Genomic DNA, 24,975 nt, shown 5'->3' on the forward strand with positions numbered 1-24,975 from the left:
TATTTATATATATATATATATATATATATATATATATATATATATATATATATATATATAAAAATATACATAATTTTTTTATATATAATTAAAAAAATATATTTTATATATATTTATATTTTAAATGGAGCTATAGATGTGTGTGTGTGTGTGTGTGTGTATATATGTAAATGTGTATGTGTGTGTGTGTATGTGTGTATATATATATATATATATATAATATTAATAATAATAGAGAGATGGATACATTTTATATATAATAAATGAATAAATATATATATATATATATATATATATATATATATATTTATTAGGGCTGCAACTAACGATTATTTTCATAATCGATTAGTTGGCCAATTATTGTTTCGATTAATCGGTTAATAGCCTTAAAAAACAAAAGTGTGGTGTATAATTTAGTTAATATGTAACGTTAAAAAAAAAAAAAGCAATTTATTCTTAAATATCTCTATACAGTGGTAAATATAAATAACCAACTATATGGTTAGAGAGCATAATCTCTAATCCACTCTGAGAACAACAGACAGAAGAGATATACTGTATATACTATTAGAGGAGATCTTCCCTAAAAAAAAATTTAATTTTAAGAACGTTTGTTCGATTTTCTAATCGTTAGTGGGGGTCAAATCGATTGTTCATGTTCAACCACAGTGACGTGAAAACTGCTCGGTGAAAGGAATTTTCAGACGGTGGATGTGGTTTTCGTTCAGAAATTACATTTATTTTAAAAACAAAATGTTAAAAACAAGTGAAAATTTCAAAACCACATTCTTTCATTCAGCGAACGTACAAAGATTTTTCGTCTGAAAATTGATCCGTGTGGAAACCATAAGGCTCGGTATGCAGTTTGCTTTTGATCTGTTTCTGCAGTGCTTTTTGCTGTGCGTTTTGATTTTTGCGCACGTGATTTTGCTGTGATTTGAGTTTTTGCATTTTATTTATTTTTTGGCCAATTTGTTGTTGGGCAGATCAAAAAACACAAATTGCTGCAAAACCCATTCCATGCTTTTCTGTGGCTTCTCCATTGAAGTACATTGAACCAAAAAAGCGTTGTTTTGCGTTTAAAAAAAAAAAAAAAGTCCCTGACCCTTTCCAAATACACAGCGGCTGAAAAAAAGCACAGATGTGAACGTGTCACATAGAAAACCATGGAAGTTAGTTGTCGATTAATCGATTAGTTGCTTCAGCCCTAATATATCTAAAATATATTTTAGATATAAAAGATAGAGATATAGAGCTACATTTTATATATCTAAAATATAAATATATATATAGTATATATAAAATATAAATGATAAAAAAACACACACACACACACACACACACACACACACACACACACACACACACACACACACACACACACACACACACACACACACACACACACACACACACACACACACACACACACACACACACACACTATCCATCACCTCTATCTGTGTGTGTATATGTATATATATCTAATACACACACACACACATATACATACAGATAGAGATTTTATATATATACACACACACATATATATTCAGATAGAGATTATATATATATACACACAGACACACACACACATATATATTCAGATAGAGATGTGATAGATATTTTATTATTTTTATTTATATATATATATATATCATCTCTATCTGTATATATATGTGTGTGTGTATGTATATATATATATATATATCTGTCTATCTTTCTCTAAAATATAATCTAAAATCGAAAAATCTAAATATAGTGATGTCTAAACTGCCACTTTAACCACTTCCTATCCGGGCCAAGTCTGACACTTTTTGCTACTACAAGTAAAAAATCGACTTTTTTTATTTTATTTTTTTGCTAGAAAAATACTTAGAACCCCCCTCAAACATGATATATATTTATTTAGCAGGGGGCCCTATAGAATAAAATGATGGGTGTTGCAATTTTTTTATTTTATGTCACACGGTATTTACACAGAGCGTTTTTTCAAACACATTTTTTTGGGGGGAAAAATACACTTTCATGAATTAAAAAAAAAAAAAAAAAAACACTAAGGTTTGCAAATTTTTTTTTATTTTGTAGAATGTGAAAGATGATGTTAAGCAGAGTAAATAGACACCTAACATGTCACGCTTCAAAATTGCGTTCGCCCGTGGAATGGCGGGGAAACTATGGTGCCTAAAATTCTCCATAGGTGACACTTTAAACGTCTTTACAGGTTACCAGTTTGAAGATACACGGGAGGTCTGGTGCTGGAATTATTGCTCTGACGTTCGTGACAATGCCTCACGTGTGGTGCGATCACCATTTACATATGTGTGCGGGCGTAACTTATGCGTCACGTCTGCACGTAAGCACGCAGGGACAGGGGGATCTTGATTTATTTTTATTTTTTTATTATTATTTTTGGTGTGGGTGTGCTCCCTGTAGCTTGTGCTGAGGGGCCGTGCTCCCTGCTGCGTGTACTGAGTGGGTGTGCTCCTTGCTGCGTGCGTTGAGTGAGCGCGCTCCCTGCTGCGTGCACTGAGTGGGCGCGCTCCCTGCAGCTTGTGCTGAGGTGCCGTGCTCCCAGCAACGCGTGCTGAGCGTGCGCACTCCCTGCTGTGTGCGCTGAGTAGGCTTGCTTGCTGCTGCGTGCACTGCGGGGGCGCGCTCCCTGCAGCTTGTGCTGAGGTGCCATGCTCCCAGCAACGCGTGCTGAGCGTGCGCACTCCCTGCTGTGTGCGCTGAGTAGGCTTGCTTGCTGCTGCGTGCACTGCGGGGGCGCGCTCTGTGCAGCGAGCGCTGAGCGGGCATGCTCCCTGCTGCGTGCACCGAGCGGGCGCGCTCCCGGGAGCGTGCGCTGAGGAGACGTGCTCCCTGCAACTCCCTCCTGCGTGCACTGACAGGGTGCGTTCCCTCCTGCGTGCACTGAGCGGGCGCGCTCCCTGCAACGCGCGCTGAGTGGGTGCACTCCCTGCAGCGTGCGCTGAGCGGGTGTGCTCTCTGCAGCGTGCCTGAGCTGGTGCGATCCCTTCAACCTGCGCTGAGCGGGTGTGCTCCCTGCAACGCGCGCTGAGTGGGCGCACTCCCTGCAGCGTGTGCTGAGCGGGTGTGCTCTCTGCAGCGTGCCTGAGCTGGTGCGATCCCTTCAACCTGCGCTGAGCGGGCACGCTCCCTGCAATGCACTCTGAGCGGCGCACTCCCTGCGGCACAAGCTGAGCGGGCACGCCCTCTGCAGCGCGCAGTTTGGGCACGCTCCCTGCAGCTCGCCCTGAGCGGGCTGCCTCCCTGCAGTGTATGTATTAATACAAAAGAAAAAAGGTGACTAGAATACCAGTCAAAGGGAAGCTGACTAAGAATATGCAATGTGTGCCGCTTTTTACTACAGAACGATTTGTTTCACAAACAAAGCGATCATTCCCTCTATATAGAGCCCTGTGTTGTTTGTCAACAGCTCCGGGCTGTGATTGGACACAGCCGATCAGCAGGTCCCGCCCATGAATCTTTTGGCGGGATCTGCTGTAAATCTCGCTGTGTACAATGACAGGGGAGTAGGTGGGCAGGGGGCACCCGAAACCCGTTACCAGGCAGTGGCGTACGGGTACCTCACTGTGCCTGTAGGAGCCGCTACATCGAAGTAGGTGGGTTACAGAGGACCGCCAATCATGTAATTAAACAAGCTGAAGTTAGAAGCTGATTGGTTACTATGCAGAGCTGCTCCAGATTTAGTAAATCTCCCCCATGGCTGTAATCCGGCCATTTATGTATTTGGAGTGAATGAGATGATGGAGCCATAAAATTACATAATAATAATAATAATAATAATAATGTGTTGTTTTTTTTTTCTTTCAGGGGACATCATGTTTAATGCCAAATACCCGGAACTGCCTCCTGATTTCATCTTTGCGGAAGATGCTGAATTTTCACCGGAACCCTCCGGCCTTCCGGTAAGTCCTACAATGACCCGTCCGGATTTCACCGGCTGCTCATGTCTGTCTTTTGTCAGTGCGGTATGTCATGTTCTGCAGTTCTGCGGTTCTGCCTGCCGCTCCTACAAGGTGCCGCTGTTTGCAGATTGCTCTTTCCTTTATTGAATAAGCCTGAAAAATACAACACCAGATCCCGGAGGTTCCGGCCTCTTCGGCTCTATTTTCAAACAATTCAGCTCTAGCAGTTTATGAAGTGCGGTTTGAAACCCTCCTCTACCCTTTACAAGCATTCAAAACGGTGTTTTCAAATGTTTTTTTTATTTTTGGAAAATGGCGCCGCTGACATCCGGGTAAATCGGAGGTGATGTCAGGTCATCGCTTCTGGGTCACCATAGCCGAAAGACGATCCCGGCTATGTTCAGCTCACTGACGAGCCGGGGGATGTGAGAGTCAGAGAAAGCCGCGGAAGGTGGTGGGAGGAGGAGATGTGTGTCCCTCCCCACCCCCGCCCTACTTGTAAAAAAAAGAAAATCCAGTGGCTAGTTAACCGCTAGGATTGCTTTTACGAGAGCCGATTGTTGGCTCTGAAAATACCGGGGTGATACCTGCCGCTGCATATCACCCCAGTACAACCACTTGAAGTCCAGCATAACCCGGTACATTGCTGGTGTGCAAGTGGTTAGAGTGTAACTATGGACGAGGACACTGTATACAGGGAGACATGATGATAAAGTGGTAAAGGAATACTAAAGCGCTGCTATGTATAAAACTAACAGTAATGTGATCACCAGGAACAGCTGCACTATTGGAAAACAGACAAACGCTCCGACATCGGGCGCTCATGTCACATGACGTGTGAAAATCAATGTTTCCCTGTGGGAACCGTCTTAACTGGTCCAACACAAGGCGGTCCGACTTTGATCCTACTTCAGCCCATTGAATATCACTGAATTCGAATCGCCTTTTTAACCGACCCGACTTTGGCTTGCGACTTGTGCTCTGAGGATCTTGAAGGGGAACCCCACGCCAAATTTAGAAAAAAAAAACAAAACGCCATGGGTTCCCCCTCCAAGAGCATACCAAGCCCTTCGGTCTGATATGGATTTTCAGGGGAACCTCCATGGCGAAAAAACATCATTGGGGTCCCCCCCAAAATCCATACCAGACTTGGATTTGAGCACGCAGCCCGGCAGGTCTGGAAAGGGGTTGGGGACGAGCGAGTACCTCCCCCCCCCTCCTGAACCGTACCAGACCACATACCCTCAACATGGGGGGTGAGTTGCTTTGGGGCAGGGGGGACCATGTGCCTTCCACCCCAAAGCACCTATTCCCCATGTTGATGAGGACAAGGGCCTCTTCCCGACATACCCTGGCCGTTGGTTGTCGGGGTCTGTGGGCGGGGGGGCTTATCGGAATCTGGAAACCCCCTTTAACAAGGGGGCCCCCAGATCCCGGCCCCCCCCAACCCTATGTGAATGAGTATTGGGTAAATTTGTACCCCTACCCATTCACCTAAAAAAAAAAAAAAAAAAAAAAAAAAAAACACAGTTCAGTTTTGAAGTAATTTATTAAGACAGCTCCGTCATCTCTTCTGATCTCTTCTCCCCTCTCCGGCTCTACTGCCTCTGCGGTTCTTCTCCCCTCCCCAGGTCTTCTCCGCTGATGTCTTCTAGCTCTCTCCATTTCTTCTCTCTCTGTCCGCCTTCTTCACTGCCGTCCGGGTCTTCTCCGCTATCTTCTCGCTCTTTTGGCGAGTCTTCTCCGCCGTCTTCTCCCTGTTCTTCTTCTGATGTTGACTCTACACTCTCTCCCACTGTAATGCTGAGTGCGTGGTGTGCCACTACTTATATTGGCATTGGTCGGGGTCATCTAAGGCCCACCCCTTATAATGTCACCATCATGCCCCAGGCAATGACGTCATAAGGGGCAGGGCCTCCGGATGACATTACCTGGAGACCACCCCCATCACCAGGTGCAATGCCCGCTCACCTCAGGAAGCAACCCCACTGGGTCTAATCGTGCCTTAGAGAGATCCCAATCTCAAACAAACTGAGTTGCTGTCTCAGATATTTTCAGTAAATCCTGGGTTGTGGAGATAATCACTGCTCTCTGGTGAAGCTCAAAGCGAGAGAAACAAGAATTTCATTGTGTAAAATTGGATAAAAAAGTGTAACTTTATTGAAAAAAAAAAATTATAATCCTACTCGTAAAAGTATCATTTTGTGAATTTCCATGATAAACAAAGTATGGACCCAAATCCAAGAGGGACACAAGACTCTCCTCCTCACCGCTATTGCCGGGTACAGAGACGCCGGAAATGACATCGCCAACTCCTCCCGAACGCGTTGCGTCACAGGTCACGTGACTTCTTCAGGGGATAAGGAGTCTAGTGACGAGTGACGGGATTTACGAGCGGGAAACTGTGTACAGTGTTACTATGGTGACGGGTGGTGGTTCATCGTGTCATGCTGCCTTTTACATCAAAGTTCATGACAATATATATATTAGTCTTGAATAAGACAAAACCCTTAGCAATAATACATAAATGATCCAATATTCTATTGAAACGTGATTAGAAAAAAGACTGATAATATAAACATTACTTTATACTCAGCTGGTCACTAACAGTACAGAAGACTCTGCAGAGCATATGATGTCGTTGTGACCTCATGTCTGGGGTCTTCTCTCGCAGTCACATGTCCTGGACTTGCCTTTGTCTATTGTCACATGTGATATTCATGGACTGTTTAGCTCCTCTTCTCCCGCGTTCCCCTGACTGTATTTCCCCACCATTGAAATAACGATGGAGAGTAAGAAGGGAAATCGCCCTTTTCCTCCGGGTACAAAACTTCCCTCCAATCTGTCACTTATTTCTCAGATTGCCAGACCGGTTTTTCTTCTTGTATGTGGAGCCGGGTCCGAGGCGGAGGTGTCACGGAATGCTACATACAGTGCCTTGCAAAAGTATTCACCCCCCTTGGCTTTTTACCTATTTTAATACATTACAGCCTTTGGTTCAATGTTTTTTTTTTTTTTTTTTTATCTGAATTATATGTGATGATCAGAACACAATAGTCTAAGTTGGTGAAGTAAAATTATAAAAATATATACATAAAACTGATAACTTTCATGTGTATGTATTCACCCCCCTTTGTTATGAAGCCCATAAAATGTTCTGATGCAACAAATTAGCTTCAGAAGTCACATAATTAGTGAAATGATGTCACCTGTGTGCGATCTAAGTGTCACATGACCTGTCATTACATAGACACACCTTTGTGAAAGGCCCCAGAGGCGGCAACACCCAAGCAAGAGGCACCACTAACCAAACACTGCCATGAAGACCAAGGAACTCTCCAAACAAGTAAGGGACAATGTTGTTGAGAAGTACAAGTCGGGGTCGGGTTATAAAAAACAATCCAAATCTTTGATGATCCCTAGGAGCTCCATCACATCCATCATAACCAAATAGAAAGAACATGGCACAACAACAAACCTGCCAAGAGACGGCCGCTCACCAAAACTCACGGAGCGGGCAAGGAGGGCATTAATCAGAGAGGAGCACAGAGACGTAAGGTAACCCTGGAGGAGCTGCAGAGTTCCACAGCAGAGACTGGAGTATCTGTACATAGGAGGACAATAAGCCGTACGCTCCATAGAGTTGGGCTTTATAGCAGAGTGGCCAGAAGAAAGACATTACTTTCCCCAAAAACAAAATGGCGCTTTTTGAATTTGTGAAAAAGCATGTGGGAGACTCCCAAAATGTATGGAGGAAGGTGATCTGCTCTGATGTACGGAGGAAGGTGCTCTGGTCTGATGTATGGAGGAAGGTGATCTGCTCTGATGTATGGAGGAAGGTGATCTGCTCTGATGTACGGAGGAAGGTGATCTGCTCTGATGTACGGAGGAAGGTGATCTGCTCTGATGTATGGAGGAAGGTGATCTGCTCTGATGTATGGAGGAAGGTGATCTGCTCTGATGTATGGAGGAAGGTGATCTGGTCTGATGTATGGAGAAAGGTGACCTGCTCTGATGTATGGAGGAAGGTGATCTGGTCTGATGTATGGAGAAAGGTGATCTGGTCTGATGTATGGAGGAAGGTGATCTGCTCTGATGTGTGGAGGAAGGTGCTCTGGTCTGATGTATGGAGGAAGGTGATCTGGTCTGATGTATGGAGGAAGGTGATCTGGTCTGATGTATGGAGGAAGGTGATCTGCTCTGATGTGTGGAGGAAGGTGATCTGCTCTGATGTATGGAGGAAGGTGATCTGGTCTGATGTACGGAGGAAGGTGATCTGCTCTGATGTATGGAGGAAGGTGATCTGGTCTGATGTATGGAGGAAGGTGATCTGCTCTGATGTATGGAGGAAGGTGATCTGCTCTGATGTATGGAGGAAGGTGCTCTGGTCTGATGTATGGAGGAAGGTGATCTGGTCTGATGTATGGAGGAAGGTGATCTGGTCTGATGTATGGAGGAAGGTGATCTGCTCTGATGTATGGAGGAAGGTGATCTGCTCTGATGTATGGAGGAAGGTGATCTGCTCTGATGTATGGAGGAAGGTGATCTGGTCTGATGTATGAAGGAAGGTGATCTGGTCTGATGTATGGAGGAAGGTGATCTGGTCTGATGTATGGAGGAAGGTGCTCTGGTCTGATGTATGATGGAAGGTGATCTGCTCTGATGTATGGAGGAAGGTGATCTGCTCTGATGTATGGAGGAAGGTGATCTGCTCTGATGTATGGAGGAAGGTGATCTGCTCTGATGTATGGAGGAAGGTGATCTGGTCTGATGTACGGAGGAAGGTGATCTGCTCTGATGTATGGAGGAAGGTGATCTGGTCTGATGTATGGAGGAAGGTGATCTGGTCTGATGTATGGAGGAAGGTGATCTGCTCTGATGTATGATGGAAGGTGATCTGGTCTGATGTATGGAGGAAGGTGATGTGGTCTGATGTATGGAGGAAGGTGATGTGGTCTGATGTATGGAGGAAGGTGCTCTGGTCTGATGTATGGAGGAAGGTGATCTGGTCTGATGTATGGAGGAAGGTGATCTGCTCTGATGTATGGAGGAAGGTGATCTGCTCTGATGTATGGAGGAAGGTGCTCTGGTCTGATGTATGATGGAAGGTGATCTGCTCTGATGTATGGAGGAAGGTGATCTGCTCTGATGTACGGAGGAAGGTGATCTGGTCTGATGTATGGAGGAAGGTGCTCTGGTCTGATGTACGGAGGAAGGTGATCTGCTCTGATGTATGATGGAATGTGATCTGCTCTGATGTATGGAGGAAGGTGATCTGCTCTGATGTACGGAGGAAGGTGATCTGGTCTGATGTATGGAGGAAGGTGATCTGGTCTGATGTATGGAGGAAGGTGATCTGGTCTGATGTATGGAGGAAGGTGATCTGGTCTGATGTATGGAGGAAGGTGATCTGCTCTGATGTATGGAGGAAGGTGATCTGGTCTGATGTACGGAGGAAGGTGATCTGCTCTGATGTATGATGGAAGGTGATCTGCTCTGATGTATGGAGGAAGGTGATCTGCTCTGATGTACGGAGGAAGGTGATGTGCTCTGATGTATGGAGGAAGGTGATCTGCTCTGATGTATGGAGGAAGGTGCTCTGGTCTGATGTATGGAGGAAGGTGATCTGCTCTGATGTACGGAGGAAGGTGATCTGGTCTGATGTATGGAGGAAGGTGATCTGGTATGATGTATGGAGGAAGGTGATCTGGTCTGATGTATGGAGGAAGGTGATGTGGTCTGATGTATGGAGGAAGGTGATGTGGTCTGATGTATGGAGGAAGGTGATCTGGTCTGATGTATGGAGGAAGGTGATCTGGTCTGATGTATGGAGGAAGGTGATCTGCTCTGATGTATGGAGGAAGGTGATCTGCTCTGATGTATGGAGGAAGGTGATCTGGTCTGATGTATGGAGGAAGGTGATCTGGTCTGATGTATGGAGGAAGGTGCTCTGGTCTGATGTATGATGGAAGGTGATCTGCTCTGATGTATGGAGGAAGGTGATCTGGTCTGATGTACGGAGGAAGGTGATCTGCTCTGATGTATGGAGGAAGGTGATCTGGTCTGATGTATGCAGGAAGGTGATCTGGTCTGATGTATGGAGGAAGGTGATCTGATCTGATGTATGGAGGAAGGTGATCTGCTCTGATGTATGGAGGAAGGTGATCTGGTCTGATGTACGGAGGAAGGTGATCTGCTCTGATGTATGGAGGAAGGTGATCTGCTCTGATGTACGGAGGAAGGTGATCTGCTCTGATGTATGGAGGAAGGTGATCTGATCTGATGTACGGAGGAAGGTGATCTGCTCTGATGTATGGAGGAAGGTGATCTGCTCTGATGTATGGAGGAAGGTGATCTGATCTGATGTACGGAGGAAGGTGATCTGATCTGATGTACGGAGGAAGGTGATCTGGTCTGATGTATGGAGGAAGGTGATCTGCTCTGATGTACGGAGGAAGGTGATCTGGTCTGATGTATGGAGGAAGGTGATCTGGTCTGATGTATGGAGGAAGGTGATCTGCTCTGAGGTATGGAGGAAGGTGATCTGCTCTGATGTATGGAGGAAGGTGCTCTGGTCTGATGTATGGAGGAAGGTGATCTGCTCTGATGTATGGAGGAAGGTGATCTGGTCTGATGTATGGAGGAAGGTGCTCTGGTCTGATGTATGATGGAAGGTGATCTGGTCTGATGTATGGAGGAAGGTGATCTGCTCTTTTGTATGATGGAAGGTGATCTGCTCTGATGTATGATGGAAGGTGATCTGCTCTGATGTGTGGAGGAAGGTGATCTGCTCTGATGTATGGAGGAAGGTGATCTGGTCTGATGTACGGAGGAAGGTGCTCTGGTCTGATGTATGGAGGAAGGTGATCTGGTCTGATGTATGGAGGAAGGTGATCTGCTCTGATGTACGGAGGAAGGTGATCTGGTCTGATGTATGGAGGAAGGTGATCTGGTCTGATGTATGGAGGAAGGTGATCTGCTCTGATGTATGGAGGAAGGTGATCTGGTCTGATGTATGGAGGAAGGTGATCTGGTCTGATGTATGGAGGAAGGTGATCTGGTCTGATGTATGGAGGAAGGTGCTCTGGTCTGATGTATGGAGGAAGGTGCTCTGGTCTGATGTATGGAGGAAGGTGATCTGGTATGATGTATGGAGGAAGGTGATCTGCTCTGATGTATGGAGGAAGGTGATCTGGTCTGATGTATGGAGGAAGGTGATCTGGTCTGATGTATGGAGGAAGGTGATCTGGTCTGATGTATGGAGGAAGGTGATCTGGTCTGATGTATGGAGGAAGGTGATCTGGTCTGATGTATGGAGGAAGGTGATCTGGTCTGATGTATGGAGGAAGGTGATCTGGTCTGATGTATGGAGGAAGGTGCTCTGGTCTGATGTATGGAGGAAGGTGCTCTGGTCTGATGTATGGAGGAAGGTGATCTGGTATGATGTATGGAGGAAGGTGATCTGCTCTGATGTATGGAGGAAGGTGATCTGGTCTGATGTACGGAGGAAGGTGATCTGGTCTGATGTATGGAGGAAGGTGATCTGGTCTGATGTATGGAGGAAGGTGATCTGGTCTGATGTATGGAGGAAGGTGCTCTGGTCTGATGTATGGAGGAAGGTGATCTGCTCTGATGTATGGAGGAAGGTGATCTGGTCTGATGTATGCAGGAAGGTGATCTGATCTGATGTATGGAGGAAGGTGATCTGCTCTGATGTATGATGGAAGGTGATCTGCTCTGATGTACGGAGGAAGGTGATCTGCTCTGATGTATGATGGAAGGTGATCTGCTCTGATGTATGGAGGAAGGTGATCTGCTCTGATGTATGGAGGAAGGTGATCTGGTCTGATGTATGGAGGAAGGTGCTCTGGTCTGATGTATGATGGAAGGTGATCTGGTCTGATGTATGGAGGAAGGTGATCTGGTCTGATGTATGGAGGAAGGTGATCTGCTCTGATGTACGGAGGAAGGTGATCTTCTCTGATGTATGGAGGAAGGTGATCTGCTCTGATGTATGGAGGAAGGTGATCTGGTCTGATGTATGGAGGAAGGTGATCTGCTCTGATGTATGATGGAAGGTGATCTGCTCTGATGTACGGAGGAAGGTGATCTGCTCTGATGTATGATGGAAGGTGATCTGCTCTGATGTATGGAGGAAGGTGATCTGCTCTGATGTATGGAGGAAGGTGATCTGGTCTGATGTACGGAGGAAGGTGATCTGGTCTGATGTATGAAGGAAGGTGATCTGGTCTGATGTATGGAGGAAGGTGATCTGGTATGATGTATGGAGGAAGGTGATCTGCTCTGATGTATGGAGGAAGGTGATCTGGTCTGATGTACGGAGGAAGGTGATCTGGTCTGATGTATGGAGGAAGGTGATCTGGTCTGATGTATGGAGGAAGGTGATCTGGTCTGATGTATGGAGGAAGGTGCTCTGGTCTGATGTATGGAGGAAGGTGATCTGCTCTGATGTATGGAGGAAGGTGATCTGGTCTGATGTATGCAGGAAGGTGATCTGATCTGATGTATGGAGGAAGGTGATCTGCTCTGATGTATGATGGAAGGTGATCTGCTCTGATGTACGGAGGAAGGTGATCTGCTCTGATGTATGATGGAAGGTGATCTGCTCTGATGTATGGAGGAAGGTGATCTGCTCTGATGTATGGAGGAAGGTGATCTGGTCTGATGTATGGAGGAAGGTGCTCTGGTCTGATGTATGGAGGAAGGTGATCTGGTCTGATGTATGGAGGAAGGTGATCTGGTCTGATGTATGGAGGAAGGTGATCTGCTCTGATGTATGGAGGAAGGTGATCTTCTCTGATGTATGGAGGAAGGTGATCTGCTCTGATGTATGGAGGAAGGTGATCTGGTCTGATGTATGGAGGAAGGTGATCTGCTCTGATGTATGATGGAAGGTGATCTGCTCTGATGTACGGAGGAAGGTGATCTGCTCTGATGTATGATGGAAGGTGATCTGCTCTGATGTATGGAGGAAGGTGATCTGCTCTGATGTATGGAGGAAGGTGATCTGGTCTGATGTACGGAGGAAGGTGATCTGGTCTGATGTATGAAGGAAGGTGATCTGGTCTGATGTATGGAGGAAGGTGATCTGGTCTGATGTACGGAGGAAGGTGATCTGGTCTGATGTATGAAGGAAGGTGATCTGGTCTGGTGTACGGAGGAAGGTGATCTGGTCTGATGTATGGAGGAAGGTGATCTGGTCTGATGTATGGAGGAAGGTGATCTGGTCTGATGTACGGAGGAAGGTGATCTGCTCTGATGTATGGAGGAAGGTGATCTGGTCTGATGTACGGAGGAAGGTGATCTGGTCTGATGTACGGAGGAAGGTGATCTGGTCTGATGTATGAAGGAAGGTGATCTGGTCTGATGTATGGAGGAAGGTGATCTGGTCTGATGTACGGAGGAAGGTGATCTGCTCTGATGAGACTAAAATTGAACTCTTTGGCGATCAAAGAAAACGCTATGTCTGGATCATACCCAACACATCACATCACCCAAAGAACACCATCCCTACTGTGAAACATGGCGGTGGCAGCATCATTCTGTGGGGATGTTTTTCAGCAGTCAGGAAACTGGTCAGAGTTGAGGGAAAGATGGATGGTGATAAATACAGGGATATTCTAGAGGAAAACCTGTAGTCCTCTGTGTGTGATTTGAGGTGAGGACGGAGGTTCACCTTCCAGCAGGACAATGACCCCAAACACACGGCTAGAGCGACAATTGAGTGGTTTAAGGGGAAACATGTAAATGTGTTGGAATGGCCTAGTCAAAGCCCAGACCTCAATCCAATAGAAAATCTGTGGTCAGACTTAAAGATTGCTGTTCACAAGTACAAACCATCCCACGTGAAGGATCTGGAGCAGTTTTGCAAGGAGGAGGAATGGGGCAGAAGTCCCAGTGGTGAGATGTGGGAAGACTCATAGAGACTTATCCAAAGAGACTCGGAGCTGTGATAGCCGCAAAGGGCGGCTCTACAAAGTACTGACTTTAGGGGGGTGAATAGTTTTGCACATTGACTTTTTTCTGTTATTTTCTCCTATTTTTTGTTGTTTGCTTCACAATAAAAAAAAAAAAAAATCTTCCAAGTTGTGGGCGTGTTCTGTACATTAAATGACGCAAATCCTCAAACATTCCGTGTTATTCCAGGTTGTGAGGCAACAAAACACCAGAAATGCCAGGGGGGTGAATACTTTTGCAAGGCAGTGCAGTTAGTAGTAAATCCATCTAGTTCAACCAATAAAAGAGAGAGAAAAAAAAAAAAGAGGCAGACAGTCGGACACACGTGTAATCCCGGCTACTGACCACTACGGAGAGAAGTGACATTTCCTTTGACCACTTCTCCTGCACAAGGTTTTACCCCCCCCCCCCCCCCAATGACTAGGCCATTTATTGCTATTCAGCACTGCACTACTTTAAATGACAGCTGCGCAGTCGTGTAACATTGTACCCAAAGGAAATTTATATCATTTTTTTTCTCACACGTAGGACTGTCTTTTGGTGGTATTTGATCACCACTGGGGGTTTATTTTTTATTTTTTTGTGATATATAAATGAAAATTTGGCGGGAAAAAAAAAGTTATTTTCTACTTTTCTGTTATAAAACATCCAATAAAATCGAATTTCTTCATAAATTTAGGGCAAAATGAATCCTGCTACATGTCGTTGGTAAAACAAATCCCAATAAGTGTGTATGAATTGGTTGGTGTAAGGAGAAGAGGTTCAGGTGTGACGGGTGGTACAATGGGTGTAGAGAGAAGAGGGGTACAAGCATGGGGGTTGGTGAATAAAGGGGGCACCAGACATGCTGAATAGAAGTGGGGGGGGGGGGGGTGTTGTGGGTGCTGAGGAAAAGGGGTCTGCAGGTGTTGTAGGTGCTGAGGGAAAGAGGGCTGAAAGTGCTGTGAATGCTGAAAGGGGGTCTCTAGGTGCTGAGGAAAGGGGGGCTGCAGGCGTTATTGGTGCTGAGGGAAGGTGGACTCCAGTTACTGTGGGCACTGAAAGGGGGGCTGCAAGTGCTGAGGGAATGGGGGCTGCAGGTGTTGTGGGTGCTGAGGGAAGGGGGGCTGTAGCTGATGAGGGAAGGGGGGCTGTAGCTGATGAGGGAAGGGGGGCTGTAGGTGATGAGGGAAGGGGGGCTGTAGGTGATGAGGGAAGGGGGGCTGTAGGTGATGAGGGAAGGGGGGCTGTAGGTGATGAGGGAAGGGGGGCTGTAGGTGATGAGGGAAGGGGGGCTGTAGCTGATGAGGGAAGGGGGGCTGTAGCTGATGAGGGAAGGGGGGCTGTAGGTGCTGAGAGAAAGGGGACTGTAGGTGTTGTGGGTGCTGAGGGAAGGGGAGTTACATTAAGGAGGGGGGGGGGGGGCTTTAGGTGATGAAGCAATGGGGCTGCAGTTGCCGAGGGAAGGGGAGCTGCAGGTGCTGAGGGAAGTGGGGCTACAGGTGCTGAGAGAAGGGGGTTGCAGGTGCTGAGGGAAGCGGGTTGTAGGTGCTGAGGGAAGTGGGGCTACAGGTGCTGAGAGAAGGGGGTTGCAGGTGCTGAGGGAGGGGGGGCTGAAGGTAGTGTGGGTGCTGTAAGGGGGGCTGTAGGTGCTGAGGGAAAGGGGGCTTCAGGTGCTGTGGGTGCTGAATGGGGGGCCTGAAGGTGCTGAGGGAAGGGGGGCTGCAGGTGTTAGTGCTGAGGGAAGGGGGGCTACAGTTACTGTGGGCCCTGAAAGGGGTACTGTAGGTGCTGAGGGAAGGGGGGGGGCTACATTTACACTGGGTGCTGAAAAGGGGGGCTGTAGGTGCTGAGGGAATGGGGGATGCAGGTGTTGTGGGTGCTGAGGGAAGGGGGGCTGTAGGTGATGAGGGAAGTGGGGCTACAGGTGCTGAGAGAAGGGGGTTGTAAGTGCTAAAGGAAGTGGGGCTACAGGTGCTGAGAGAAGGGGGTTGCAGGTGCTGAGGGAGGGGGGGCTGAAGGTAGTGTGGGTGCTGAAAGGGGGGCTGTAGGTGCTGAGGGAAAGGGGGCTTCAGGTGCTGTGGGTGCTGAATGGGGGGCCTGAAGGTGCTGAGGGAAGGGGGGCTGCAGGTGTTAGTGCTGAGGGAAGGGGGGCTACAGTTACTGTGGGCCCTGAAAGGGGTGCTGTAGGTGCTGAGGGAAGGGGGGGCTACAGTTACTGTGGGCCCTGAAAGGGGTACTGTAGGTGCTGAGGGAAGGGGGGGGGGCTACATTTACACTGGGTGCTGAAAAGGGGGACTGTAGGTGCTGAGGGAATGGGGGATGCAGGTGTTGTGGGTGCTGAGGGAAGGGGGGCTGTAGGTGATGAGGGACGGGGCCTTCAGGTGCTGAGGGAAGGGGGGGGCTGCAGGTCTGAGAGAAGGGGGGCTGTAGGTGCTGAGGGAAGGGGGACTGTAGGTGTTGTGGGTGCTGGGGGGAGGGTGCTGTAGGTGCTGAGAGAAGGGTAGTTACATTGAGGCAGGGGGGGGGGGGCTTTAGGTGATGAAGCAATGGGAGCTGCAGGTGCTGAGAGAATGGGAGCTGCAGGTGCTGAGGGAAGTGGGGCTACAGGTGCTGAGAGAAGGGGGTTGCAGGTGCTGAGGGAGAGGGGGGGCTGCAAGTGGTGTGGGTGCTGAGGGAGGGGGGGGGCTGCAAATGCTGTGGGTGCTGAATGGGGGGCCTGAAGGTGCTGAGGGAAAGGGGGCTGTAGGTGCTGAGGGAAGGGGGGGCTACATTTACTCTGGGTGCTGAAAAGGGGGGCTGTAGGTGCTGAGGGAATGGGGACTGCAGGTGTTGTGGGTGATGAGGGAAGGGGGGCTGTGGGTGCTGAGGGAAGGGGGGCTGTAGCTGATGAGGGAAGGGGGGCTGTGGGTGATGAGGGAAAGGGGACTATAGGTGTTGTGGGTGCTGGGGGGAGGGTGCTGAAGGTGCTGAGGGAAGGGGAGTTACATTGAGGGAGGGGGGGGGGGCTTTAGGTGATGAAGCAATGGGGCTGCAGTTGCTGAGGGAAGGGGGGCTCCAGGTGCTGAGGGAAGTGGGGCTCCAGGTGCTGAGGGAGGGGGGGTGGCTGCAGGTGGTGTGGGTGGTGAAAGGGGGGCTGTAGGTGCTGAGGGAAGGGGGGCTACAGTTACTGTGGGCCCTGAAAGGGGGTTGTAGGTGCTGAGGGAAGGGGGGGGCTACAGTTACTCTGGGTGCTGAAAAGGGGGCTGTAGGTGCTGAGGGAAGGGGAGTGGCGGGTGGTGTAGGTGCTGAGGGAAAGGGGCTGCAGGTGTTGTGGGTGCTGAAAGGCGGGCTGTAGGTGCTGAGTGAAAGGGTACTGCAGGTGGTTTAGGTGCTGAGGGAAGGGGGGGCTACAGTTACTGTGGGTGCTGAGGGAAGGGGGGCTGCATGTGTTGAGTGCTGAGGGAAGGGTGCTGTAGGTGCTGAGGGAAGGGGGTCTACATTTACTCTGGGTACTGAAAAGGGGGGCTGTAGGTGCTGAGGGAATGGGGTCTGCAGGTGGTGTGGGTGCTGAGGGAATGGGGTCTGCAGGTGGTGTGGGTGCTGAGGGAAGGGGGGCTGCAGGTGTTGTGAGTGCTGAGGGAAGGGTGCTGAGGGAAGGGGGTCTACATTTACTCTGGGTACTAAAAAGGGGGGCTGTAGGTGCTGAGGGAATGGGGGCTGCAGGTGGTGTGGGTGCTGAGGGAAGGGGAGTTGCAGGTTGTTAGGAGCTCAGGGAAGGGGGGCTGCGGGTTGTTAGGTGCTGAGGAAAGGGGAGTTGCGGGTGCTGAGGAAAGGGGGGCTGCAGCCACATGCAGGAGGGGGTTATGGTTTACAGTGTGTGTGGGGGAATATCGGGGTGCTGCCTAAGAGTTCTGGGAGGGGCTGAAAGGGAAAAGGAGCCATAGGCACTGCGGGGGGCTGCACATTGCAGGAAAAGGTGGGGGGAGGGGGGCTAAAGCTGGGAGAGGAAGAACACAACTCGATTAGGAATCATTATTATGATGAAGGCTGGGAGCCCCCATAACATTCCCCTGTTTTGCTCTGTTAAATATCCCATTGGAAACATTTTATCTGTTCACTAAGTGAAAAATAATACCTGTTGATCCTGCCAGAAATCAAGTAAATGGATAACTGTCTGTGCTGATGTTTATCAGCTACATTGTTTCCAGGCTTCCCTGTGGACTACAGAGCACCTCTTCTTCTCTAGTTTATGGAGAAAAGGAGAGGGGGAGGTGTTCTGTAGCCCTAGGGTTGCTCCTCCATAGATCCAGCACACGGCACATCCCCGTGTACGGAGCGATGTCGGTGTGACTGGCGCTGATCCTCCAGGATCTGTGACTCATGATCCGGTGACATCAGAGCCGTGACTCGCCTGTTGTGTAATTGTCCTCACACTTCCACACATCAGCACTACAAATAGACAGATTATCCGGGATGAATGCGTGTTGTCGCCGTGACGTCGGAGTGTCACAGGCTGCAGGAAATAGGAGTCTTATCTGTGTGAATGGGAAGTGGCATCGCCTTCCTACAATTACATGGCAGCCTTTTATCAGTCCTCCTACGGAGCCGAGATCACATGAGCTGAGCGAATCGGATCTCCTTCCCACTCGCTGCCTCCCAACAAAAAGACTTTCTTATTCCCTGAGAGGAAACATCGCGCCAATGTTGTCACTGGGAGAAAGTTTTCCCGCTGTGGTCCGATGTGCCGATTAACCACTCGCCTACCGGGGGGCTGATTGTACTCATCTCCTCCACACAATAAAATCTGCATTTCTTGCTAGAAATTGCTGTAACCCCCCCCCCCCCCCCCCCAAAAAAAAGTTGTATTTTCTGAAGACGGAAACCCTGGAGAATAAAATGATGATAGTTGCAATGTGTTTGATGTTGTGTGATATTTGTGACGTTATTTATCAAATGTATATTTTCAGAAAAATGTTAAAAATACGCTAAAATGTAGCGGTGCACCGAAATGAAAATTCTGGCGCTGAAACCGAAAATGCAGGATGCGCTTGGACAAAACCAAAACCAAAATTTTTTTATTTTTTTTTATATATATATAATTGTAATAAATTTGGCTTTTTAATTAAAGCAACCCTTCAGTAGTTTTTTTCATCTTTCCATCTAATAACCGCTTCAGCCCTGGAAGATTTTACCCCCCTTCCTGACCAGAGCACTTTTTGCGATTCGGTTACTGCGTTGTTTTAACTGACAATTGCGCGGTCGTGCGACGTGGCTCCCAAACAAAATTGTCACGTCCTTCTTTTTTTTTTTTCCCCCGCAAATAGAACTTTCTTTTGGTGGTATTTGATCGCCCCTGCGGTTTTTATTTTTTTCCGGTATAAACAAAAAAAGAGCGACAATTTTGAAAAAAAAAAAACACAATATTTTTTACTTTTTATCCCCAAAAAATATATATATAAAAAAATAGTTTTCCTCAGTTTAGGCCGATACGTATTCTTCTACATATTTTTGGTAAAAAAAAATAAAAAATTTGCAATAAGCATTTATTGATTGGTTTGCGCAAAAGTTATAATGTTTATAAAAAAGGGGATAGTTTTATGGCATTTTTATTATTATTTTTTTTTTATTGTGATTGCGACATTATTTCGGACACATCAGACATTTTTGACACACGTTTGGGACCATTGTCGTTTATGTAGCAGTCAGTGCTATACAAATGCACCGATTCCTGTGTAAATGACACTGGCAGTGAAGGGGTTAACCACTAGGGGGCAGGGTAAGGGTTAAAGCGGGAGTCCGCCGGGACTCCGCGTTTTTTTTTTTTTTTTTAAAAGCCAGCAGCTACAAATACTGCAGCTGCTGACTTTTAAATAGTGACACTTACCTGTCCAGCGCGCCCGCGATGTCGGCACCCGAAGCCGATCGCTCGCTCGTCTGACGGGTCCTGCTGCCATCTTGGGTATGGGAATCAGGAAATCGGCGCAATCCGGACGGTCCCCGCTGCCTCTGGGAGCTGTGTGTTTCCCAGCAGGCAGCGGGGCACTTGCTGAAGGGGGCGGGCGCTTGCGGAAAGGGGCGTAACGTACGCCCCTTTCCGCAGAGAGCTAGCCCGGAAGTGGGTGCAGTTACCTGGATTATCCAGGTAACTGCACCCCCCTCCCCCCTGAAAGGTGCCGATCGTGGCATCGGAGGGGGGGGGGATTCCGATGAGCGGAGGTCCATTTTAGGGTGGACCTCCGCTTTAAGTGTGTCCTGAGCAGTGTTTCTAACTGTGGGGGGGCGTGGCTACATGTGACACGTCACTGATCATAGCTCCCAATCACAGGGAGCAGACATCCGTGTCTTGTCACTAGGCAGAACGAGTAGATGCTTGTTCACATTAGCATTTCCCCGTGAGACGATTGCGGGTATCCCCGTGGCGATCGAGTCCGCGGGACCCGCAATCCGACTCACGGAGGTCCCGGCCGGCGCGCACGCGCGATGGCACGGCGGCAAATTTAAAGGGACGTACCTGTACGCCCATTTGCCTATCCGTGCTATTCTGCCGACGTACATCGGCGTGCGCGAGTCGGGAACCGGTTAAATCTTCTGCCCTTGTTGTTGTTTTAACTTTGGATAGTAAAACATTTTTTTTTGTTTTCTACCAGTAAATACCTTGTGAGAGTTTGCCAGGAAGGGATGGGGGATGAGTCATAAGGGGGCTAATGAGAGCTGCAGAGCTGGCGGTGTGTGTCTTTGTAAATCCAGGAAGTGAACAGGCAGCAGCTTCAGCTGCCCACAGTTAAAATGGCTGCAGCCAGACTCGGTGGAGGGAGATGTCTGCAGCATATTTGGCGAGTACAGAATCGCAGTATATATAAAATATGCAAAGTGGTTGGAGGGAAGCTTCAGAATAGCAAAGATGTTTTTTTTTATTACAAATGATACTTCGGTTCCTCTTTTATATCATGAATTTTAATTAATATGAATTTGTTGGCCATTATTGGCACCTTTTCGGCCAATAAGCTGCTTTTACACACAGCAGTTTTTGAAGCGCTTTTGTTTTAAAAAAAAAAAAAAAAAAAAAAAAAAAAAGCTTGAGAAAATTCTATGTATGTCTTCACAACGAAAACGCAGCAAGAATGCATCAAAAATGCACCTGTGTTGCGTTTTTGATGCGTTTTTGAGTCACATGACCTATAATAAACGCACCATAAATGTGGTAAAATCGCTGCGTTTTCGGCGGCCATTATCAGCACCTTTTTATTTTCTATTGGCAAATCGCTGGTAACCCTATATGCGGGTGCTTTACATTTTTTTTTTTTTTTTTATTATTTTTATTTAATTTATACTTTTTTTTACATTTATTTATTTAAATGTTTTACTTTCTTGCTATCACAAGTGGGCTAACATGCCCTCTGCAGAGGCTGGTGACAGGTCCTCTTATGGAAACATTTGGCGTGTTCCCCCCCCCCCCTCCAGTGTCTCCCCAACCCTCCAGTGCAACTATTCAAACACAGATCCTGCTGGAGTAGCTGCATGCTTGGCTACACTATCTAAGGAATCACAGCCGTGACCCCGGAAGTGACATAAAACAAACATCACTTCCGGGGTCGTTAGTCGCAGGAAGGTTCCTCCTGCTCTCACCAGGGAAGCCGTTTCCCGCAGTCCCAGGCTTCCCAATGGAACAGGAGAATGTCGGAAACCACAGCGGGTGCCGGAAATGTTAGAAGAGCCTTGAATTTCCTGGTGGATGCCTTGGAAGACTCCATAGGACGGTTTTGGTGCCAGGTGGGCACCATGTCTGTTCATGTGAGAAGGATCGTCTGGCTCAAGTATTGGTCAGCTGAACTTCTCTTTAAGCCCTTGTACACACAGTCGGAAATTCCAACGGAATGTGTCCGATCGGACCGTTTTGTCGGATATTCTGACTGTGTGTGGTCTCCATCGGACTGTTTCCGTCGGAGTATCCGACGGACCAAGTTTTCCAACTTGCCAGTAAAATTTTCCAACAAAATGCTCCGATTGGACATACTCCGATCATGTGTAGCCTACTCCGACGGACAAAGTGCCACGCATGCTCAGATCAAATTCCTAGACCAAAGCTATTGGCTACTAGTCTGAACTTAGTCCCGTCGTAATGAAATAACGTCATCACGTTATGTACAATCGGATTTTCCGACAACGTAGTCCGACCGTGTGTATGCAACATCACTTCCGGACCTCTTCTGGAATTACTGGATTTGGTTGTCGGAATCTCCAACCGTGTGTACAAGGGCTAAGAAGTTGCCCTTTTGAGGATGAACTATTTTTTGGACCATCCTTGGATGCCTTCATCCAGAAAGTAACCATGAGAGGAAAACCAGGAAGAGTTCCTTTTGTAATCTGTAAGCCTCGGACTCTAAGCAAAAGCCTGCGTCCCATTTCCGTAAGAAGAAGAGCTGGACCCCCAAGTCTTCTGGATCTGGAGGCAAGTCTTCGGAGTGAAGAGGCACCCACACTTGTGTGATGGTGAGGGGACGTCCATAGGCTTTGATTCCAATCTGTTTACGGTTCCCAAGCCTGAGACATCTAGCCTCTTCTGATTCTCAAGGCTCTTCCTGAAGGTACAAAAATTCAGGATGGATTCCACCCCAGTCACTGGCCCCTTTGCTCCACTGGTGGATTTCCTGGAATCCGTGGCTATCAAGGATGCCAACCTACACATCGCTATTTTCTGGCCTCACCAAAGGTTCCTGCCATTCCAAGTGGAGGATCACCTCTACCAGTTTATTGGCCTTTCTATTTGTCCTCTCCACATACCCCAGAGTGTTTACCAAGGTGTTGGCTTTGATTCTGGGGTTGTTGAGGGCCTGGTGTATCCCCATTATGTGGTACCTGGAAGACCTGCTTCTTAAGGAGCTATCCGCTTAATAGCTGATAGCAAATATCCAGCAGATGGTACAAGTCCTGGAGAAGTTTAGCTGGGTGCTGAACTTTCAGAAGTCTGCTTTCGTTCTGACACAACGTCTGGAGCGATTAGGCGTAGTCTTTAACACACAAAAAAGGCATTGTCAAACCCCTGTTAAAGAAACCTAACCTCGACCTTCAGGACCCAATCAACCGTAGGCCAATAACAAGCCTCAACACCATATCCAAGATCATGGAGAAAGCTGTAGTACAACAGTTACAACTCCACCTGGATACACACAAACTCCTGGACCCGCTGCAATCAGGCTTCCGCCCGGGGCATGGAACAGAAGCAGCTCTCCTCAAGATGTGGGACGACTCCCTCAAAGCAGCAGATGATGGAGAGTCGTGTCTCCTGGTCCTGTTGGACCTCAGTGCAGCGTTTAATACAGTAGACCACAATACTCTACTCACCCGTCTCACAGAAGTTCCAGGAGTCAAAGGCTCAGATCTTCAATGGTTCACGTCCTTCCTAGGAAATTGTTCACAGTCAGTAAAACTAGGCGAATTCGCCTCTGAATCCCGGGCAATCGCTTGCGGAGTCTCTCAAGGATCGCCCCTATCGCCAGTCCTCTTCAACATACATCCGACCTCTGCTCTAAATCATCAGATTTTCAGACCTCTGCTTCTACTCGTACGCTGACGACACAACTTTACCTCCGTATCACCGGACAAAGAGACCATCACCAACTAGAAAATTGTCTCAATTTAATAGAAGACTGGACCACCAACTCCCTCAAACTCAACAGAGCTTCTTATCCTTCACGCAAACCATAATCCCCGAACCAAGACCTCCTGGACACCACCCACCATCTTTGGGCAGACTATCTCCCCAAAGACCAAGGCCAAGAGTCTCGGGGTCATCTTTGACAAATGTCAATGGATGCACAAATAGGATCTGTAGTCAGTGGATCTCACCATCTGCTGCGCATGCTTCGCAGACTCCTCCCTTTTATCCCAAAGAATGACAAAGCAGTGGTAGTTGGAACAATCATCAATTCACGACTGGACTACGCAAACTCGCTTTACATAGGATTACCACAACATCAACTTGCGCGATTACAACTGATCCAAAACACGGCGGCAAGGCTGATAACAGGAAAAAAACCCTGGGAATCCATTTCTCCTTCACTGAGGAGCTTACATTGGCTAACCGTAAAAAATCGGATCAGGTTCAAGACCCTTTGCCTCACCCACAAATGCGTGCATAGAGAAGCTCCGCAATACCTAATGGAGAAAATAAATCATTACACACCAAACCGCAGTCTTCCATCAGCCAACAAAAACCTCCTCCTCGTGCCCAAAGCCCGGTATAAATCAAAGGGGGATCGGAGATTCGCTGTCCAAGGGCCTCTGCTATGGAATGCTCTACCAATCAACATCCGCCTGGAAGAAAATCACCTGGCCTTTAGGAAAAAACTCAAGACCTTCCTCTTCTAGAAGATGAACAACTACCGTATATACTCGAGTATAGGTCGATCCGAATATAAGCCGAGGCCCCTAATTTACCACAAAAAAAATGGGAAAACTTATTGACTCGTGTAAAAGCCGAGGGTGAGACATGCCTGTCCATCCCTGTGTCCATCCCTGTGTCCAGCCTACCTGTGTCCTGTGCCTCTTTGTCCTTCTGCAGCGATCTGCATGTAAAAACATACGGCGGCCATGCCAGGATCGCCGAACCTCTTCTCCTCGTCTGTGACAGACGGCGGCCATTCCACTATTCAAAAGCCGCGCCTCCGTCTGTGACAGGCGGAACACTCAATTTCCCAGCAGTCAGTGTTCCGCCTATCACGGACATCCTCTCATCCTCGTCCGTAGTACGAGGATGAGCGGATGTCCGTGATAGGCGGACCACTGACTGCTGGGAAATTGAGTGTTCCGCCTATCACAGACAGGGAGGCGCGGCTTTTGAATTGTGGAATGGCCGCCGTCTGTCTGCACGACACGCTGATCCGGTAGGCAGACGGTGGTGACTCAAGTATAAGCCGAGGGGGGCACTTTCAGCCTAAAAAAAGGGGCTGAAAATCTCGGCTTATACTCGAGTATATACGGTAAGCTCTTCACAGCGCCTTGAGGCGATTCAGTTCGCGTTGTGCGCTATAGAAATATTTCACTCACTCAGGTGAAGGTACCGCTTCTGTCTGTCTCTTGCTAGGAAATGAGGTGGGTTCTA

General features: G+C 47.8%; 1 protein-coding gene across 4 annotated transcripts in view; it reads left to right on the top strand.

The window, feature by feature from the left end:
* Window positions 1-24,975, top strand: part of BABAM2 (BRISC and BRCA1 A complex member 2) — a 344,474-nt gene that overhangs the window by 33,736 nt on the left and 285,763 nt on the right. For all 4 annotated transcript variants that reach the window (XM_077489430.1, XM_077489427.1, XM_077489429.1 and 1 more), the window contains exon 4: window positions 3,841-3,935. In XM_077489430.1, the coding sequence (XP_077345556.1) occupies window positions 3,841-3,935 (95 nt within the window). The remainder of the gene's footprint in view (window positions 1-3,840; window positions 3,936-24,975) is intronic.

This window comes from Lithobates pipiens, unplaced genomic scaffold (assembly GCF_037356315.1).
Source record: "Lithobates pipiens isolate NorthernLeopardFrog02 unplaced genomic scaffold, aLitPip1_a1.2 Scaffold_18, whole genome shotgun sequence".
Taxonomy (NCBI): Eukaryota; Metazoa; Chordata; class Amphibia; order Anura; family Ranidae; genus Lithobates; species Lithobates pipiens.